The sequence below is a fragment of the Prionailurus bengalensis genome, chromosome C1 (assembly GCF_016509475.1).
Source record: "Prionailurus bengalensis isolate Pbe53 chromosome C1, Fcat_Pben_1.1_paternal_pri, whole genome shotgun sequence".
NCBI lineage: Eukaryota > Metazoa > Chordata > Mammalia > Carnivora > Felidae > Prionailurus > Prionailurus bengalensis.
Genome location: NC_057345.1, coordinates 86,047,668 through 86,063,104, shown reverse-complemented (window position 1 = coordinate 86,063,104; position 15,437 = coordinate 86,047,668). Strand labels below are relative to the sequence as shown.

Genomic DNA, 15,437 nt, shown 5'->3' with positions numbered 1-15,437 from the left:
ATCTAATTTATATTTTTAAAAGATTACTCTGATAATTGTGTGGCAGCTGTGATTAAACAAAGGCCAGGGTGTAAAAAGGAAACAATGTATGATGCTCTGGTGGTCAACCAGGTAAACAGAGACAGTGGCTGGAGCTACAGGATAACAACAGAGATGGAAAGAAGTATTCTGACTCAATATATGTTTTAGAGGCAGAGTTGACCAAACTTACTGATAAGTATAATGTGGGAAGAGGAAACAAGAGGAATGAAAATGTACTATTCTTGGATTCAGCAAGTCACTGATGGCAGTCCACTTACTAAAAAGGCAATGACTGTGGGAATAAATAGGTTCATGGAGAAAAGGAATAAAAAGTTCTGTTTTGCCAAGATAAATGTGAGATACCATGGAGATACAAACACGTAGTTGGATATCTGACTTTAGTAACAGGAAGATTCCCCCAGGAGACCATGACTTATCCAAACAGCAACATTTAATGTACGTGTAACTTCACTGAGATGTTTGTATAATGCACATTACAGACTCTCTTCTTATAAGACTTGTGCCAACAATTAAATGCATACACACAATATGAACTAAGGCACAAAATTCTCTTTAAGGAAAGAATACAATTCTTGGTTTTCATTTTAATTAAGTGTTGTGTCAAAAAGCTTTCTGGGGAATGCCTTTTCAAAATCGGAAACGACAATCAATGAGGAAATGAACAGTACAAGAAGAATTACTTTACACCGCTTTTCGAACTAGTGTGTCAGACAAGCTCATGCTGCCCTCAGCGCTTCTTCAATCCCGCTGAGACTGCTTCTCCTTCATTTGGTTACAGTAAAGTGGTGGAAACTTCTGCATCTGATGTATTTTATCCCCAGCTCAGTGCATTTATTATGACTGAACTTCCTTTCAAAACTCTAGAGGTGCCATAATAAAATTCAAGATGACACCAGAAACAGGAAAGACAGGCATTAAAAAGGAAAGAAGAGGGGCGCCTGGGTGGCTCAGTCGGTTAAGCGTCCGACTTCGGCTCAGGTCATGATCTCACGGTCCGTGAGTTCGAGCCCCACGTCGGGCTCCGTGCTGACAGCTCAGAGCCTGGAGCCTGCTTCGGATTCTGTGTCTCCCTCTCTCTCTGACCCTCCCCCGTTCATGCTCTGTCTCTCTCTGTCTCAAAAATAAATAAACATTAAAAAAAATTAAAAAAAAAAAAAAAGAAAGAAGGAAAGAAGAGAGGAAGAGGAGAGGGCTGGGAAGAGGAGAAGGAACGAGAGAGCAGTAGGTGACCTCTTCCTGATGATCCCTTATGACAAAGGGTTCGTGGAGAACATGCTCACACAGCATCACCAAAACCCTCAGGAAAGACACCCTTGTTTACATGGCTTGAATCCAAAGGTTATTACAGGCTCTCCATATTCTAAACACACTGTCAATTATCAGTCCCAAATGAGTAATAATTATCAATGTAAAGTGAAAAATAAGCATGCTTGCTTCATTCAGCTTACCAGCACTTCACTAAGCCTTCATGCCAACAGCCAGCTTTTCATGTGTGCCTTTAAAACAAAAGCAATGGCCTGGCTGGTGCTACAAATAATCTTTGTATCCTCAGAATTTGAAGGAAACTTAGAGGTCATTATATCCAACCCTATCATTTTACAGATAAGGAAACTAAATAAAGCAAAGACAGATAAAGTGGCTTACCCGTCATCCCAGAGCCACTTCAGGATGAAAATATGTTTTTCTGAGTCTTAGTCAAGATTCTTTGTATTATACCCTGCTGCCTACAGAGTGAGAAAGAAAAGTACCACAAGGGATGGCCCACGGCTTCATGGTGGCCACACCACAGGGAGAAAAGTTGGCCAGAGCTGGGCATCTCAGCCCTGGAAACAAGGCCCCAGGCTGCACTCAGGCTGTCAGCCGACCGCTATTCTCAGCCTACACCCTGCAACAGCTGACAGTCTTTCTAACACCACATCTGTCTGGGCTTTTTCCCCTAGAGCTTTCGGTTTAATGTGGCAGAGTGTGATACATAGTAGCTGGTGCCTCCTTCTGTCAAGATCTTCAGAAGGAGGGCCTGGAAAGGTCACACAGCAGTGTGCTTCCAGGCTTCAGAGAAGCACAGACCCTCCCCAAGGATGATGGGAAGTGACACCTCTCTCCCCTGCCTTTAAACCAGCATATTCCTACATGGATATCACACTTGTCCCTAAAAAGTTATTACAGGTTACAAATGAGTTTTAGCCTTGGTGGGCTTCTGCCTTCCAAGTTTTTGCCCAATCCCAGTACATATAGAAAATTCTAGAAATATTCACACCAAAACGCTGTAGCACATTCACATGGAACTCACATTTACGTTTTAGTACTTACAGAGAACAAGATTTGCAATCAAAACGTTTCTGGGAAAGTCTTGTCTAGTTAGTAGGGAAGTGTAATATGTGCAGGACCTATATTTGGTTTGCCTACTGCAAACATGTATATAGATTAGTAGATGGATAATGATAATATAATAATAACAATCCTTCCCCATGCAATCTAGGATTTCCTCTTATGCAAAAAAGGAACACCTCAACAGTCTTTAAAAATCTTCCACTATATATTCTTTCTGGATATTCTTCTTTTAAAAACACCCATACAACTGTGGGACCCAAGCTCCCCATTGTGGTTCTGAGACTCTGTCATTAGATACTAGCAAATAAAATCTGAGAATTAAATAGCCCATGGAGGGGCGCCTGGGTGGCGCAGTCGGTTAAGTGTCCGACTTCAGCCAGGTCACGATCTCGCGGTCCGTGAGTTCGAGCCCCGCGTGAGGCTCTGGGCTGATGGCTCGGAGCCTGGAGCCTGTTTCCGATTCTGTGTCTCCCTCTCTCTCTGCCCCTCCCCCGTTCATGCTCTGTCTCTCTCTGTCCCAAAAATAAATAAAAACGTGGAAAAAAAAATTTTTTTTAATAAAAAAAAAAATAAAATAAAATAAATAGCCCATGGATAGTAGTCCACACTTTCCATTCCACATCAATTCCCAGGGTGCTAATAATTTTCACCATCTCCCAATTCCACTGAAAAACTGGCCTGGATTTTATGTGACAGTGTTAGCATTCCCTTGGCCTGATTATAGAAAATAATCATGAAAAAGTACTTACAGCATAAGCACCTATTAAAAATGCTGCATTTGCTCTTTTCCGTTGATCAAAACAGGTGTAGTGCACTATTTTCTTTCTTGATAAACTGTATGACTAAAAAGAGGGAATAAAAAGAGTGTAACCATAGAGACAGTGTTAAAATATACAGAAGGTATACATCATCTCAACTTCCAAGATGTGTCACAGTCAGTGAAATGTACCAACTTTCAACTTTCATTTCTATGGCAATTGTCCATGAGCATATTTGAGGGATGAGGGTTACTGGCTCAGACTTTTTGCAGCCCAGTCATGATGCAGATTTGACACTATAACAAACACTTCTCTCCAAGAAGGGAGACATATGAGAAATAATTAAATTATTGGCATCTTTATTAATGGGGACCATTTTGGAAGATTTACTCTAAATCTTATATACAAAGTCTAGTCATCCTTTTTTTCTTTTTTAATTTTTGTTAGTATAGTGGAGATACAATGTTATATTAGTTTCAGGTGTACAACATGGTGATTCAACAGTACTATAGATTACACAATGTTTACCATGATAAGTCCAGTCACCATGTGTCACCACACAACATTATTACAATAGTGTTGACTATATTTCCTCTGCTGCAGTTTTCATCTCCATGACTTACTTATTTTATAACTGGAAGTCTGTACCTCATTATCCCCTCCATTCATTTCACCCATCCTTCCACCCCCGTCCTCTCTGGCAAATACCAATTCATTCTCTGTATTTGTAAATCTGTTTCTGGGTTTTTTTCTTGTTGTTGCTATTTGTTCATTTGTTTTGTTTTTTAGATGCCACATATAAGTGAAATCATATGGTATTTGTCTTTCTCTGTGTGACTTATTTTACTTAGCACCCTCTAGGTCCATCCATGTTGCCACAAATGGTAAGTTCTTTTTTTACAGGTGAGTATTTGCTCATCCTTTTTCTTTCTCTACATACCATACCCAGTTCCAGAAAACTTATCTTTACTTTTCATATTAGACATTTTATTTTTAAATGTATCAATCAGTCTATTTTCTTCTAAAATTTTCAAGTGCCTATATTAACTAGAACATCAATACTAATATTTTCTTTCTAGAATGTCCTATAAAAATCCCTTTTTAATTATCTGAAAATAAATGGCTAGTGGGAAAAGGTAAACCATCAAAAGGGTCACATCAGCAAACATCTTAATGCAATAACCATATGTTAAATTCATGGATTCAAACAGTTTTATTAAGGCACCTGCTATATGCCATGCAATATGCTACATGCTCAAGGATTCAGCTAAATCCAAAATAAGCAACTTAGTATGTTGCATACATGCTAAACATGACAAGAAGTGTGCAAATAAAAGATGTGTTAAAATGAAATCAAAGTATTAAGCAAACTCAAACATAAAACAATGAGAACACTGACGCAACTAAATGAAATCTGCTCAATTTCTTCATATTTCAAAACAGTCACAGTATTTTGACAAATGGCTTTCAAAACACAGATACATGGGTACGTTTTAATATTTGTCTACAAATTCAAACTGACTGTAAAAGCAGCGTTCTATACCTTACACATTGACTACAACCCACAGAATACCTGCTTTTACAGCCCCTTTAGAAATGTAAGAGACCTTAACTACGTACCTTTCTTCATTCATTCACCCTGCTGTTTTCTGTAAGTTAAGAAACTCTTCAAATTCTGAAGTCCATTGTACATGAAATTGCAACATTCTGGCTTTTTTAATGTAACCACAGAAAATGCAGCTATATGTATCCCAGCAATGAGCCTGGAAACCCTCACCACCCCAGGTCAGGCACTTCCTCCCTAACCCAGAATCACATGTTCTGAAAATGGCACTGCTCTTCTAAATTGAACTTTGAGGAGCATCTGGGTGGCTCAGTCAGTTAGTTAAGCGTCCAACTTTGGCTCAGGTCATGATCTCGCGGTTCGTGAGTTCAAGCCCATCATCGGGCTCTGTGCTGACAGCTCAGACCTGGAGCCTGTTTCAGATTCCATGTCTCCCTCTCTCTGCCCCTCCTCTGCTTGCTCTCTCTCTCTCCCTCTCAAAAATAAACATTAAGAAAATTTTTTTAATTGAACTTTGAAAAGTGTTTGCCTCAAAGTGGGTCTCATTACCAAGGTCCTTATTTCCAGACAGGCTTAGTAAATTATCCCTATGAAATAAAGCTTTAAAAAGTACATTTTATTAATTCAGTTCAGTCAAAACACTGAGGTTATCTAAAGACTTCAAGGTCACTATCAATGGTGCTGACACTTGTCTACTTGCTTTCTCAATTTGAGAAAACTGTCTGCTGGACATTTCCTTTTGTTATTTTATTATTTGCTTGTTGCAAGTCTGTCTTTTGCTTTGTTTTTGCCACCTATTGTTCTCCATCAATAAGTTAGGCTTGATTTACCCAACGGAGAGTCAAAGCCCTTAAGATATAAGCATATTTTATGGTGTCTAATCCCAAACACCTAAACACTGCCTTAAACAGGCCAGGCCCCCGTAAACATGAGTCAGGCTGAGCCTAAGGGACTCAGCTCTTCTCGTTCCCAGCCCCTAACTAATTACATTTACTGGTTCCCTAAAACACTCATGGGGAAGAAAAATATCCACAACTGATCCTGAAGTCTGGATTATGTGTTCTGATGCCTTTTTCCACTAAGAATTTAGATTTCACAGCAAACAATTGCTATCATTTAATAGTGTGGAATTAAATTTATTTTACAAATCCACTTGCCAAAAGGGACAAACTCATAATGGTGTGCTTCCATCACCAACAGTTTTTTTTGGTTGCTTTCAAACTTTTTGCTTTTGTTTGGTTTTTGTTTTTTCTTTCTTATTCTAAAGTATTTGGGATGCAGAGACCTCCCTGAACCCTCCAACAGCAACCATGAAGCTACAGGATGAAATTCTGAAGGAAACTTTTTTTTCACTGTAAACTTAAAAATGCATTAAAGTAAATATAATACAAATTAAAATTTTACAGACTTCAGAAGAATTTTTTTAAACTTTACAAGCTTACAGAAATTACATCAGATAAAGAATATTCTTCATAAAATATACCTACAAATTTTAACTATTTTTAAATATCTCCTACTAGAAGCTGCCTATAGGATGGAAACATAATTTTTTAACATCCATCACCATACACAATTACAAAATCTTTTTTCTTATGATAAGAACCTTTAAGATCTGCTCTCTTAGAGCCTAAATGTCCATCAACTGATGAATGGATAAAGAAATTGTGGTTTATATACACAATGGAATACTACATGGCAATGAGAAAGAATGAAATATGGCCTTTTGTAGCAACATGGATGGAACTGGAGAGTGTGATGCTAAGTGAAATAAGCCATACAGAGAAAGACAGATACCATATGGTTTCACTCTTATGTGGATCTTGAGAAACTTAACAGAAACCCATAGGGGAGGGGAAGGAGAAAAAAAAAAAAGAGGTTAGAGTGGGAGAGAGCCAAAGCATAAGAGACTGTTAAAAACTGAGAACAAACTGAGGGTTGATGGGGGGTGAGAGGGAGGGGAGGCTGGGTGATGGGTAATGAGGAGGGCACCTTTTGGAATGAGCACTGGGTGTTGTATGGAAACCAATTTGACAATAAATTTCATATATTAAAAAAAAATGCGGGTAATTGCAGAGAAAATAAATTATGTTTACACTGTTATCTAAAAAAAAAAAAAGATCTGCTCTCTTAGCAACTTTCAAATATATAATATAGTATTATTAACTATGATCACCATGCTGTACATTACAATAGCTAACTTTTTTATATCAGTTAAACGATAGTTTCCATCTAATTTTTAGGATAATTTTTAAAGCTCCTAGCATTTGCCTTGCTTAGAGGTTTTTGGAATTCAATTATTTTTCTCAGTAAAGTCTCAAAAGTATTACAATCAAGTAATGATCTGCTTAGTGAAGCTTGGCCAGTATCTCCCAGGTCAGATCACTGAGGCTCAGTTCTCACTCAAGGAATCAAAACTAATTCAAAGTAAATGATAACAGAGAAAAATCTTATGTCATACTGGCCTTTTCCTAATTTTCTGCCTTGCCATGGCCAGGCCTCCCTCTTATAGGTCACTCTGCCCCAGTCTTACACCAGCAATGCTGTTCAACATAGCAGATAACCTGGTACTGAAATGAAAAATTTCAAGGATGGTGTGCCTGGCTGGCTCAGTCAGTAGAGCATGCAACTCTTGATCTTGGGGGTCATAAGTTAAGCCTCACACTAGCCATAGAGTTTACTCAAAACAAATTTTGTTTCAGGGATAACAAAACATCTTGCCAATTGTTTAGCTAATGCTTTGTATGATTAGATTGATATACATAAACTAATATTTTCTACTTTCAAATATTAAACATGTCCCTCTGTTAAAAAAATAAAATAAATTTTAAAAATAACCTACAGGGGTGCCTAGATGGCTCAGTCAGTAGAGCATTCTACTCTCGATCTGGGGGGTGTGAGTTCAAGCCCCATGCTGAGTGTAGAGCTTACTTACAAATAAGAAAATTAAAAAAAAAAAAAAAACCTACTACATACTAAAGCACTCCAGAAGAAATTATACTATCCATTGGAGACACTGATGATTCCAGTACCTTTAGAGAAACCTTTGGCTCATTTTTAAGATCTTTCATGGAGGAACTTACCATGGAGAAGAAGAAAGGGACAGTCTGCAGATAAAAGGATTCCATTTTATGAATGAGCCCAGTAGGTATTTTCTCAGACTCTACCCCAATACCAAGAGAACTTAATACCTCCAACCAGAACTGCTTCTTCCTTAGTCTGGCCCAACTCCTCTGTGGCCGGGTATGCTGACTAGGCCCTTCAAGGAGAGCCCTTGCAAAGTTAGACCATCACCTCTGGCTTTCAGTGAGCTATCTGCTCTTAACAAATTCTTTTTGCTTTACATGAGCAGCTCAGAGATTACAAAAACACTGTGTACAATAGTAAAGTAATGCTAGACACTGGAAAAACAAATGAATATAGCCTTAAATACAAAGGGATTGAGGATGTCACAGAAGGAATACTAAGACCTCTGGCCTAGTTGCCTGCTCTTGCACATAACCAATTACAAATGATAACCTGCAGCCCCTATCCACATTTATTTCAGATTTCTACCTAGCAACTGCAGTATATATGTAGTATATATCCTTCTAAGCTTTCTTAAGTGGATACAGCCAGCCCTCTATAATAAGAGCTAACATTTATTGCTACAGTCCGTCGTTTCCTAAAGCATAGCAACAGTGCCAGAGGGGTCCAATTTGACCAGACACAGAGTGACTCCCAAACCAGAGATCGTGGGCAAGGCCAAAGTATAATGAATATTCTGTGTCTCTCTTTTACCAAGAGAACATAAGCCAGGAGCCAAAGACGGCCTGGTTTATCACATTTGGCCAATATATTTCTCCTATGTCAGATCACAGACAGTTGAGTTCTCTCAGCAAATATGGTAGATGTTAGAAATTCAGAAATCTCTCACTGAGTTTGATAGTTTTGGTAAATCTCAATTTATAAGGTCACAGTAAGTTTCATGGTGCAAAATTTAAATAATTCTCAGGTCAACAGAATTGGTTGAATTAATCAATCTCACTAAAACTTTTCAGAGATAAAAAAAATCAATCTAAATTATATTTTATTATTATATTTAATCCTGTTAGCAGACTGGCTCAGGGTAACCTAGAGTGCTTATTAAAATACAGATTGCTGGGGCGCCTGGGTGGCGCAGTCGGTTAAGCGTCTGACTTCAGCCAGGTCACGATCTCGCACGGTCCGTGAGTTCGAGCCCCGCGTCAGGCTCTGGGCTGATGGCTCAGAGCCTGGAGCCTGTTTCCGATTCTGTGTCTCCCTCTCTCTCTGCCCCTCCCCCGTTCATGGTCTGTCTCTCTCTGTCCCAAAAGTAAATAAACGTTGAAAAAAAAAAAAAATACAGATTGCTGGGCCTCAACCCTAGAGTTTTTGACCAGGGCCCAAGAATTTTATTTCTAACAAGTTCCTCAGTAATGTTGATGCTGACAGTCCAGGGACGGCACACCAAAATCCACTATGCTATTGCATAAAAATGTGACTTGTCACCCCAGGAAATGTTTTATGTGGCTCCTAAAACACTATCCATTTGGTCGAGTAGCCCCAAAAGACATTTAAATTCTCTTAGGAACTCCAAATCATGCTAAATGCCTTTTAAAAGCATGTCATAAAAAACACATTGCCCCAGATTCCTCAGAAAACTGTATCACAATTTGTAAATTCTTGCACTCCAGATGATAACACCTTAGGAGCAAGTTCCTTTAATGATTCAGTAACTGAGCTGCCTTAAATGGCATTTTTCCAGAGGGTCCAAGTTCAGATGCTCTCTGGGGCCAAGAATTTGAAGTGGCTCAGGTGTTAAACCAGAAGAGCATGCCCTATCCCAAGCAGACTTAGCTCCAACCTCCTACTCTCATGTAGGAAACTGAGCCCACTATCACACACTTTAATATATAAAAGAAGCCAAAAATTCAGAATTAAGTGGAAATTTTAGATGTTGACCATGAATTCAAAGTTTTTAAAGAGCATGCATGCCTAAGAAAGCATGACTGAACTGAATGCAGCCCCCTAGGCAACCAGTTTGCTGAAGCTGCATGCTGGGTTACTGTGGCTGAAGGAAGTCTGTGGGTTCTGTCAGCATGGACTGAGCAGCTGATGTGTGCCAAACACAGTGTTGAACAACACGGTAACAAGGGGAGCAGAACCTCAGTCTCCAATCTCATAGCACTCACAGTAGAATGAATATTTGATGCTAACCAAGGGAGAGGTACTGGCCAAGGATTATTAGGAACAAAAGAGAAGGACTACCGAGGGATGCATTCACAGCATAGCTAGGAGCAATGGAATGATCTTAATCACAGGTAAAGTAATTATTTCATGTAGCAAGGTAAAAACTAGATAAAAGATAGAATACAGTATTGAATATCTATCAATTAATATAACCGAACCTATAGAAATTTCCAGACCTGGACTGCTTACCTGAGAATCAGACTTTTACCACTGCTATGTAAATCATGACAAGCATGCAATCTAGCATATAAACATTTAACAGTACTTATAAACTGAAGTACGACAACTGTTATGAGAGAACAATACAAATTAAGATGAGGGTATTGACCCTAGGCAGCCATTTTCTATCTCAGAAAGGAAAGCTATGTGAAACGATGCATTCTGGAGGGCTCACTCCTGGAGAAAAACCAGTTACAGCAACTCAGAAAGAGAAAATGTTGACATGCTACACGAGTCACAAATAGCCCAGGCTCTGCTCGGATGGCAGTGACATAACAAATCATGCACTTGTTCAGCTTAGGGCAGGGGACCACAAACTACTCAACCATTCCAAAACAAGAGGTGGTCGAAGGTAGTGCAATTCAGCTCAAAGCCAAAAAAAAAAAAATCCCACAAAACGCAAAAAACAAAAACAAGAGCTAATGCATCATTCAGAACAACAGATTTTTTAAGTAGCCTTCCAGTAAAGTTGTTTGCCATGCTTAAAAGTAAAATCTTCATATCATTTGGTTAGAACACCATGTTTAATTAAACTGTAAATCAGCCTGATGGAGCTCAGGAAGACATTACTGCGGCCTGGACAATATGCTCTTTAATTAAAAAAAAAAAAAAAAAAAAAAGAACCCATGCACTTCCCTAAACAAGCAAGCTCTGCCAGTGATGGCGCTCAGATTAAGTAGATTATAGCATGGGGACCGTGGTGACCAAGGCATCATTCTCTTACAGGTGACTAGGCTAGCCCAGCAATGGCTGCAGCAATCAGCGTCTCCAAAGCAATCAGTTGTCACCTCATTGCAAAAGCGATAAAATGAACAGGTCTTCCTGTCAGCAGCCATGACCTCTACATGTTTTACCTCCAACTTTCCCAGGAAAGGGATATTCTTGAAAATTTTCTTTGGCTGTACAAAACAAAATATGGTTTATGTTTTCATTTAGAGCTAAAACAAAATAGGTTGAGTAGTTTCTTTAAAAAGAAAAAGGTGTCTCTGTGTGGTCCATTTTATTTCAAACCCAGTCTGTTTCATTAATGAAATGGCACATGTGATCAGAGTAGAAATCAAAATGTTAGAGAAAAGTTGTTCATAAAGATTTGGTGGAAGGCATTTGGGGATTCTCCATTAAAGAAGTTCTTGCCTGAGGATTTCTGAAGGAATCAGGAAGGACTCTGTACCTTGCAAACTCTATGTATGCCTACTCCCATGTGAATTAACATTGCTTTAGAACGCCTGATACTTCTTTAAACTACGTGAACTGTCTCCAGAATAATTTGTTTTTCTTCCCCCCAAAGCCCATGAACCTGAAACAGAATATAACCTCATGAGGAAATCTCAACATGTATTTGTAGTTATAAGAGGGTGGTCTGATCATTATATCAAAAGAGTTCTTGTGTACAAACTACCTGATACACTGGCAGGTGCCTGGTTACCGGATAGGATTACTGCACTGATTCACTCAGCAACAAGGACATTCCCAGAGCCCCCACCATCTGCCAGGTACTCAATGCTTTAATACAATTGTCCATTTCACCAGGCCCACCCCCCCTTCTCCTTTTAACCTGAAAGGCCTATGTGGGATGTTTTGTACATTTAAAATTACACTTCTGTCAATATTCTTTTAAAGCTTTTAAAAACAGTTTTCAAGATTACTATAATTATCCTGTTGATTCATAAGAGCAAGTATTTAAAAAAAAAAAAATCACTGCCCTAGAAAATGTCCCCTTTTTTCAGTGATGCTCTTAGATAGTTTTTTCACAGACTGAGGTTTTAGTTTTCTCAAAGGAAAAGTGAAATCAGCAGTTAAAACTGTATTGACCATTTTAGGAAAAGCTGGTTCAATCATAGGATTATTAAACTTTCATATTATTGTATCAGTCATTGAAAGATTTTCTTAAATGACCAAGTTTAAAGAAGGTACTTTTTTTTTTTTATATCACTATGTTAACTTTTGTTAAAACACTCTTCCCTTTTAGAAGCCTGTATATCCTAGCCCAGTGTTGTTACCATTGTCTGTGCCAAGAATCCCTTTAAGAATCTGTTAAGGGGAGCCTGGGTGGTTCAGTTGGTTAAGCATCCAACTTCAGCTCAGGTCATGATCTCACAGTTTGTGGGTTCCAGTCCCACGTCAGGTTCTGTGCTGACAGCTCAGAGCCTAGAACCTGCTTCGGATTCTGTGTCTCCCTCTCTCTCTGTTCCTCCCCCATTCACGCTCTCTCCCTCAAAAATAAACATTTAAAAAAATCTGTAAAAAGTTAAGAATCTTCTAAGAAGAAAATATAAATACACACAAAATTTTAAATATAATTTCAGGGGCTTATGGATTTCTTGAAATACCAAATTAGCAAGTTCTGGTCTAATCTATCAATCACTGATGGCATTTTACATTAAACAACTTACACAGTTTTACCAATTGTTCTCATTTCAACAAATCTTCCTTTTTTTTTTGGACTATCTCCCTCATTACAGTAACTACTGACCAGAAACTGCAAACTACAACCTATTACTGCATAACTCTTAGTACTTACACTTTTTAAAATATAGTTTAAATTTTTTAAAAATAGGTTTTTTGTTGGTGATGGTGTTTTCTGCCTTTGATTTTTGAAACTAAGTCGATGTTTGCTGGATAATTTTCCATTCTAATCAACATAATTATAGTAAAGATCCCTGGGAATAGAGGGCATATTGACACACACACACAAAAAATAGCAATAAATCACTGTCTCAAATCATCAACTTGAAAAAAAATACCTTTTGAAAATATAAAAATTAAAAATTTAGGTTTGGAACAGAATGCACTGCAAAATATTACCTATCTATATAAGGTGTCAAATAAAAAAGAAAAAAATCATAAAAGCTTTTTTGGAAGAAATAAAAATTGTCAAAGTAGAAAATAACATGTTGCCTAAAAAAGCTAGGAAACCACACATGAACAGTAGTCTAAGAAGCTGTTATCAGTTAAAATAGTGCCAAATTAATGAGAAAGAATGAAATATGGCCCTTTGTAGCAACGTGGATGGAAGTGGAGAGTGTGATGCTAAGTGAAATAAGCCATACAGAGAAAGACAGATACCATATGTTTTCACTCTTATGTGGATCCGGAGAAACTTAACAGAAACCCATGGGGGAAGGGAAGGGAAAAAAGAAAAAAAGAGGTTAGAGTGGGAGAGAGCCAAAGCATAAGAGACTCTTAAAAATTGAGAACAAACTGAGGGTTGATGGGTGGGTGGCAGGGAGGGGAGGGTAGGTGATGGGTATTGAAGAAGGCATCTTCTGGGATGAGCACTGGGTGTTGTATGGAAACCAATTTGACAATAAATTTCATATATTAAAAAAATAAAAAATAAAATTAAAATTAAAAAATAAAAAAATTTTCTCACTGTAAAAAAAAAAATAGTGCCAAATTATTCAGAGAAGTAGGGTTTGAGGACCAAGTAAATACCATCATATCTGGTCTTTAAAATGTCTCTAGAGCAGTTTCAGCAGGGTAAGGAAAGCAAAAGTGAGACAGCCAAGGATTAAGAAATCAGTGCGTAGTGAGGATGAAAATAGTGAGGGCAGAGTATTCTGAAACCTCCAGAGACAAAAAGATAAAAGAGGACCTGTAAGTCAAGGGGATCGTGATAAGGTCAACAGAAGTTTGTGTGTCTGGTGACCCTGTGCTGGGCACTGGAGACACTGAATTCTATGACATGTCTCCATCTGCTAGGAGGGTATAGTCTAGTGAAAGAGAGCAATGTAAACAGGGAATTATTCATCAATAATAAAGATCTCCAAACGGGAGGCACCTCCAACCTTGTTCAGAAGGACAAGGAGATGCTTCCTAGAAGCCACGGTGTCTGAACAAGGTCATAAAGAACAAGGAGTGATCAAACCAGGGGAAAAGGACATTCAAGTCAGACTGGACGTCACAAGCCATTGTGTGGGGCAACTGGTGTGGTTCAGGGTAAAGTGCACAGCCAGCAGTGGCCGGAGTACCACAATCTTGAGTAAATCAGTAAGTTAGCGCATGAAATCATCCACTGGGAAAGACACCAAGGGTGGGAGCTGTGAGGCCAAGCAAGACAAAAGGCATGGAAGCAAGGTGCCCAAAGGTCTTACCAAAATGGGTGAACACAGGCTGCAGACGAGAAACACCAACAGGGATCCGACGGACTGAGAAAATAGGGAGCCTGAGGGCCTGGAGATTACACGAAGGTGAGAGAGACAGAATGTGGGAGGTATGCAAAGAGAAGGGTACATTTAAAGCAGGAAAGCCTGGAGTCTGAGTTCCTGGAAGAAACATAGTTGGAGTGGCAGTAACAGTCACTGGAGCAAACGAAGCAGAGGAGCCTCAAGGCCACTATGGACATGTTTTCAGGGCAAAGTCAGCTGGGGCAGTGCTGTGGGTGAGCGCATGAAGATTATAAACCACAGAGGCTCCTCCAGTGATGAAGGTGGAGAGGAGCATGAATAAGTCACAAGCCTTGAAATCTAGCCCCCACTTTACCTTGTAGCCTTGGACAAGTCACCTGCTTCTCCTGGGCCTTCCTTTCTGCACCCATAAAATGAACTGGCTAGACTAAATTGTCATTTGGATCCCTAAAATTATATCAAACAGCTTTTGCATATGGAAATGACAGCCAGGAGACTGGGAAGGTGTTCATAACCTTGGTTGAAGAAATGTTATTGTTATTTCCTATTCAAAGTCATCAATGTTCCATTAGTAACTTTCTTCTGTAGAAGACGTTAAAATTTGCAAAGCCTTTTGCAATATACTCCTAACCACCCCTCTGTGAAAGTTCTATAATCCCTATCTTATAGCTAAAGAAACTGAGATTACATAAGGTTGAAGCAATTGCAGCTTCAAATTGGTAGTCAAGTAATTTCTCCCAATGTAGAGATTCTACTCGGATGCTTTGAGATAACGCATGACTTATCAACATCTGGGTTTTGAAAATTCATTCCTTCAGCAAGTAACAGGGTATCTACTAGCAGTACTAAAGCAAAAAATATCCTTCCAGGCATCCATCAGATTACCTGATCCCTGAAATGAACCAAGGGACTGCTGAATTCTATTAAACTTGCATAATGTTGAAAGAAAGCTTTGTAAATGAAAACAAATCAAAACAAGTCCATGTATACACTTACCTATACAGTTTGGTGTAAAATATGGTAGAAAAATAGCCTTACTCAAGCCATCTACTTTTATGTAACTGATATAAGCAGAAGACAGAGTCAGACCAAAAAAATTATTTTTGAAATAATGATTCTTTTCTCTTCGATCTTCCAAGTAATGGTCAG

At 38.7% G+C, this 15,437-nt stretch overlaps 1 protein-coding gene across 6 annotated transcripts in view; it reads right to left on the bottom strand.

Moving 5' to 3' along the window:
* The window catches only part of CDC14A (cell division cycle 14A), a 188,888-nt gene that overhangs the window by 149,314 nt on the left and 24,137 nt on the right, over nt 1-15,437 (bottom strand). For all 6 annotated transcript variants that reach the window (XM_043575677.1, XM_043575678.1, XM_043575675.1 and 3 more), the window contains exon 4: nt 3,123-3,215. In XM_043575677.1, coding sequence (XP_043431612.1) covers nt 3,123-3,215 — 93 coding nt within the window. The remainder of the gene's footprint in view (nt 1-3,122; nt 3,216-15,437) is intronic.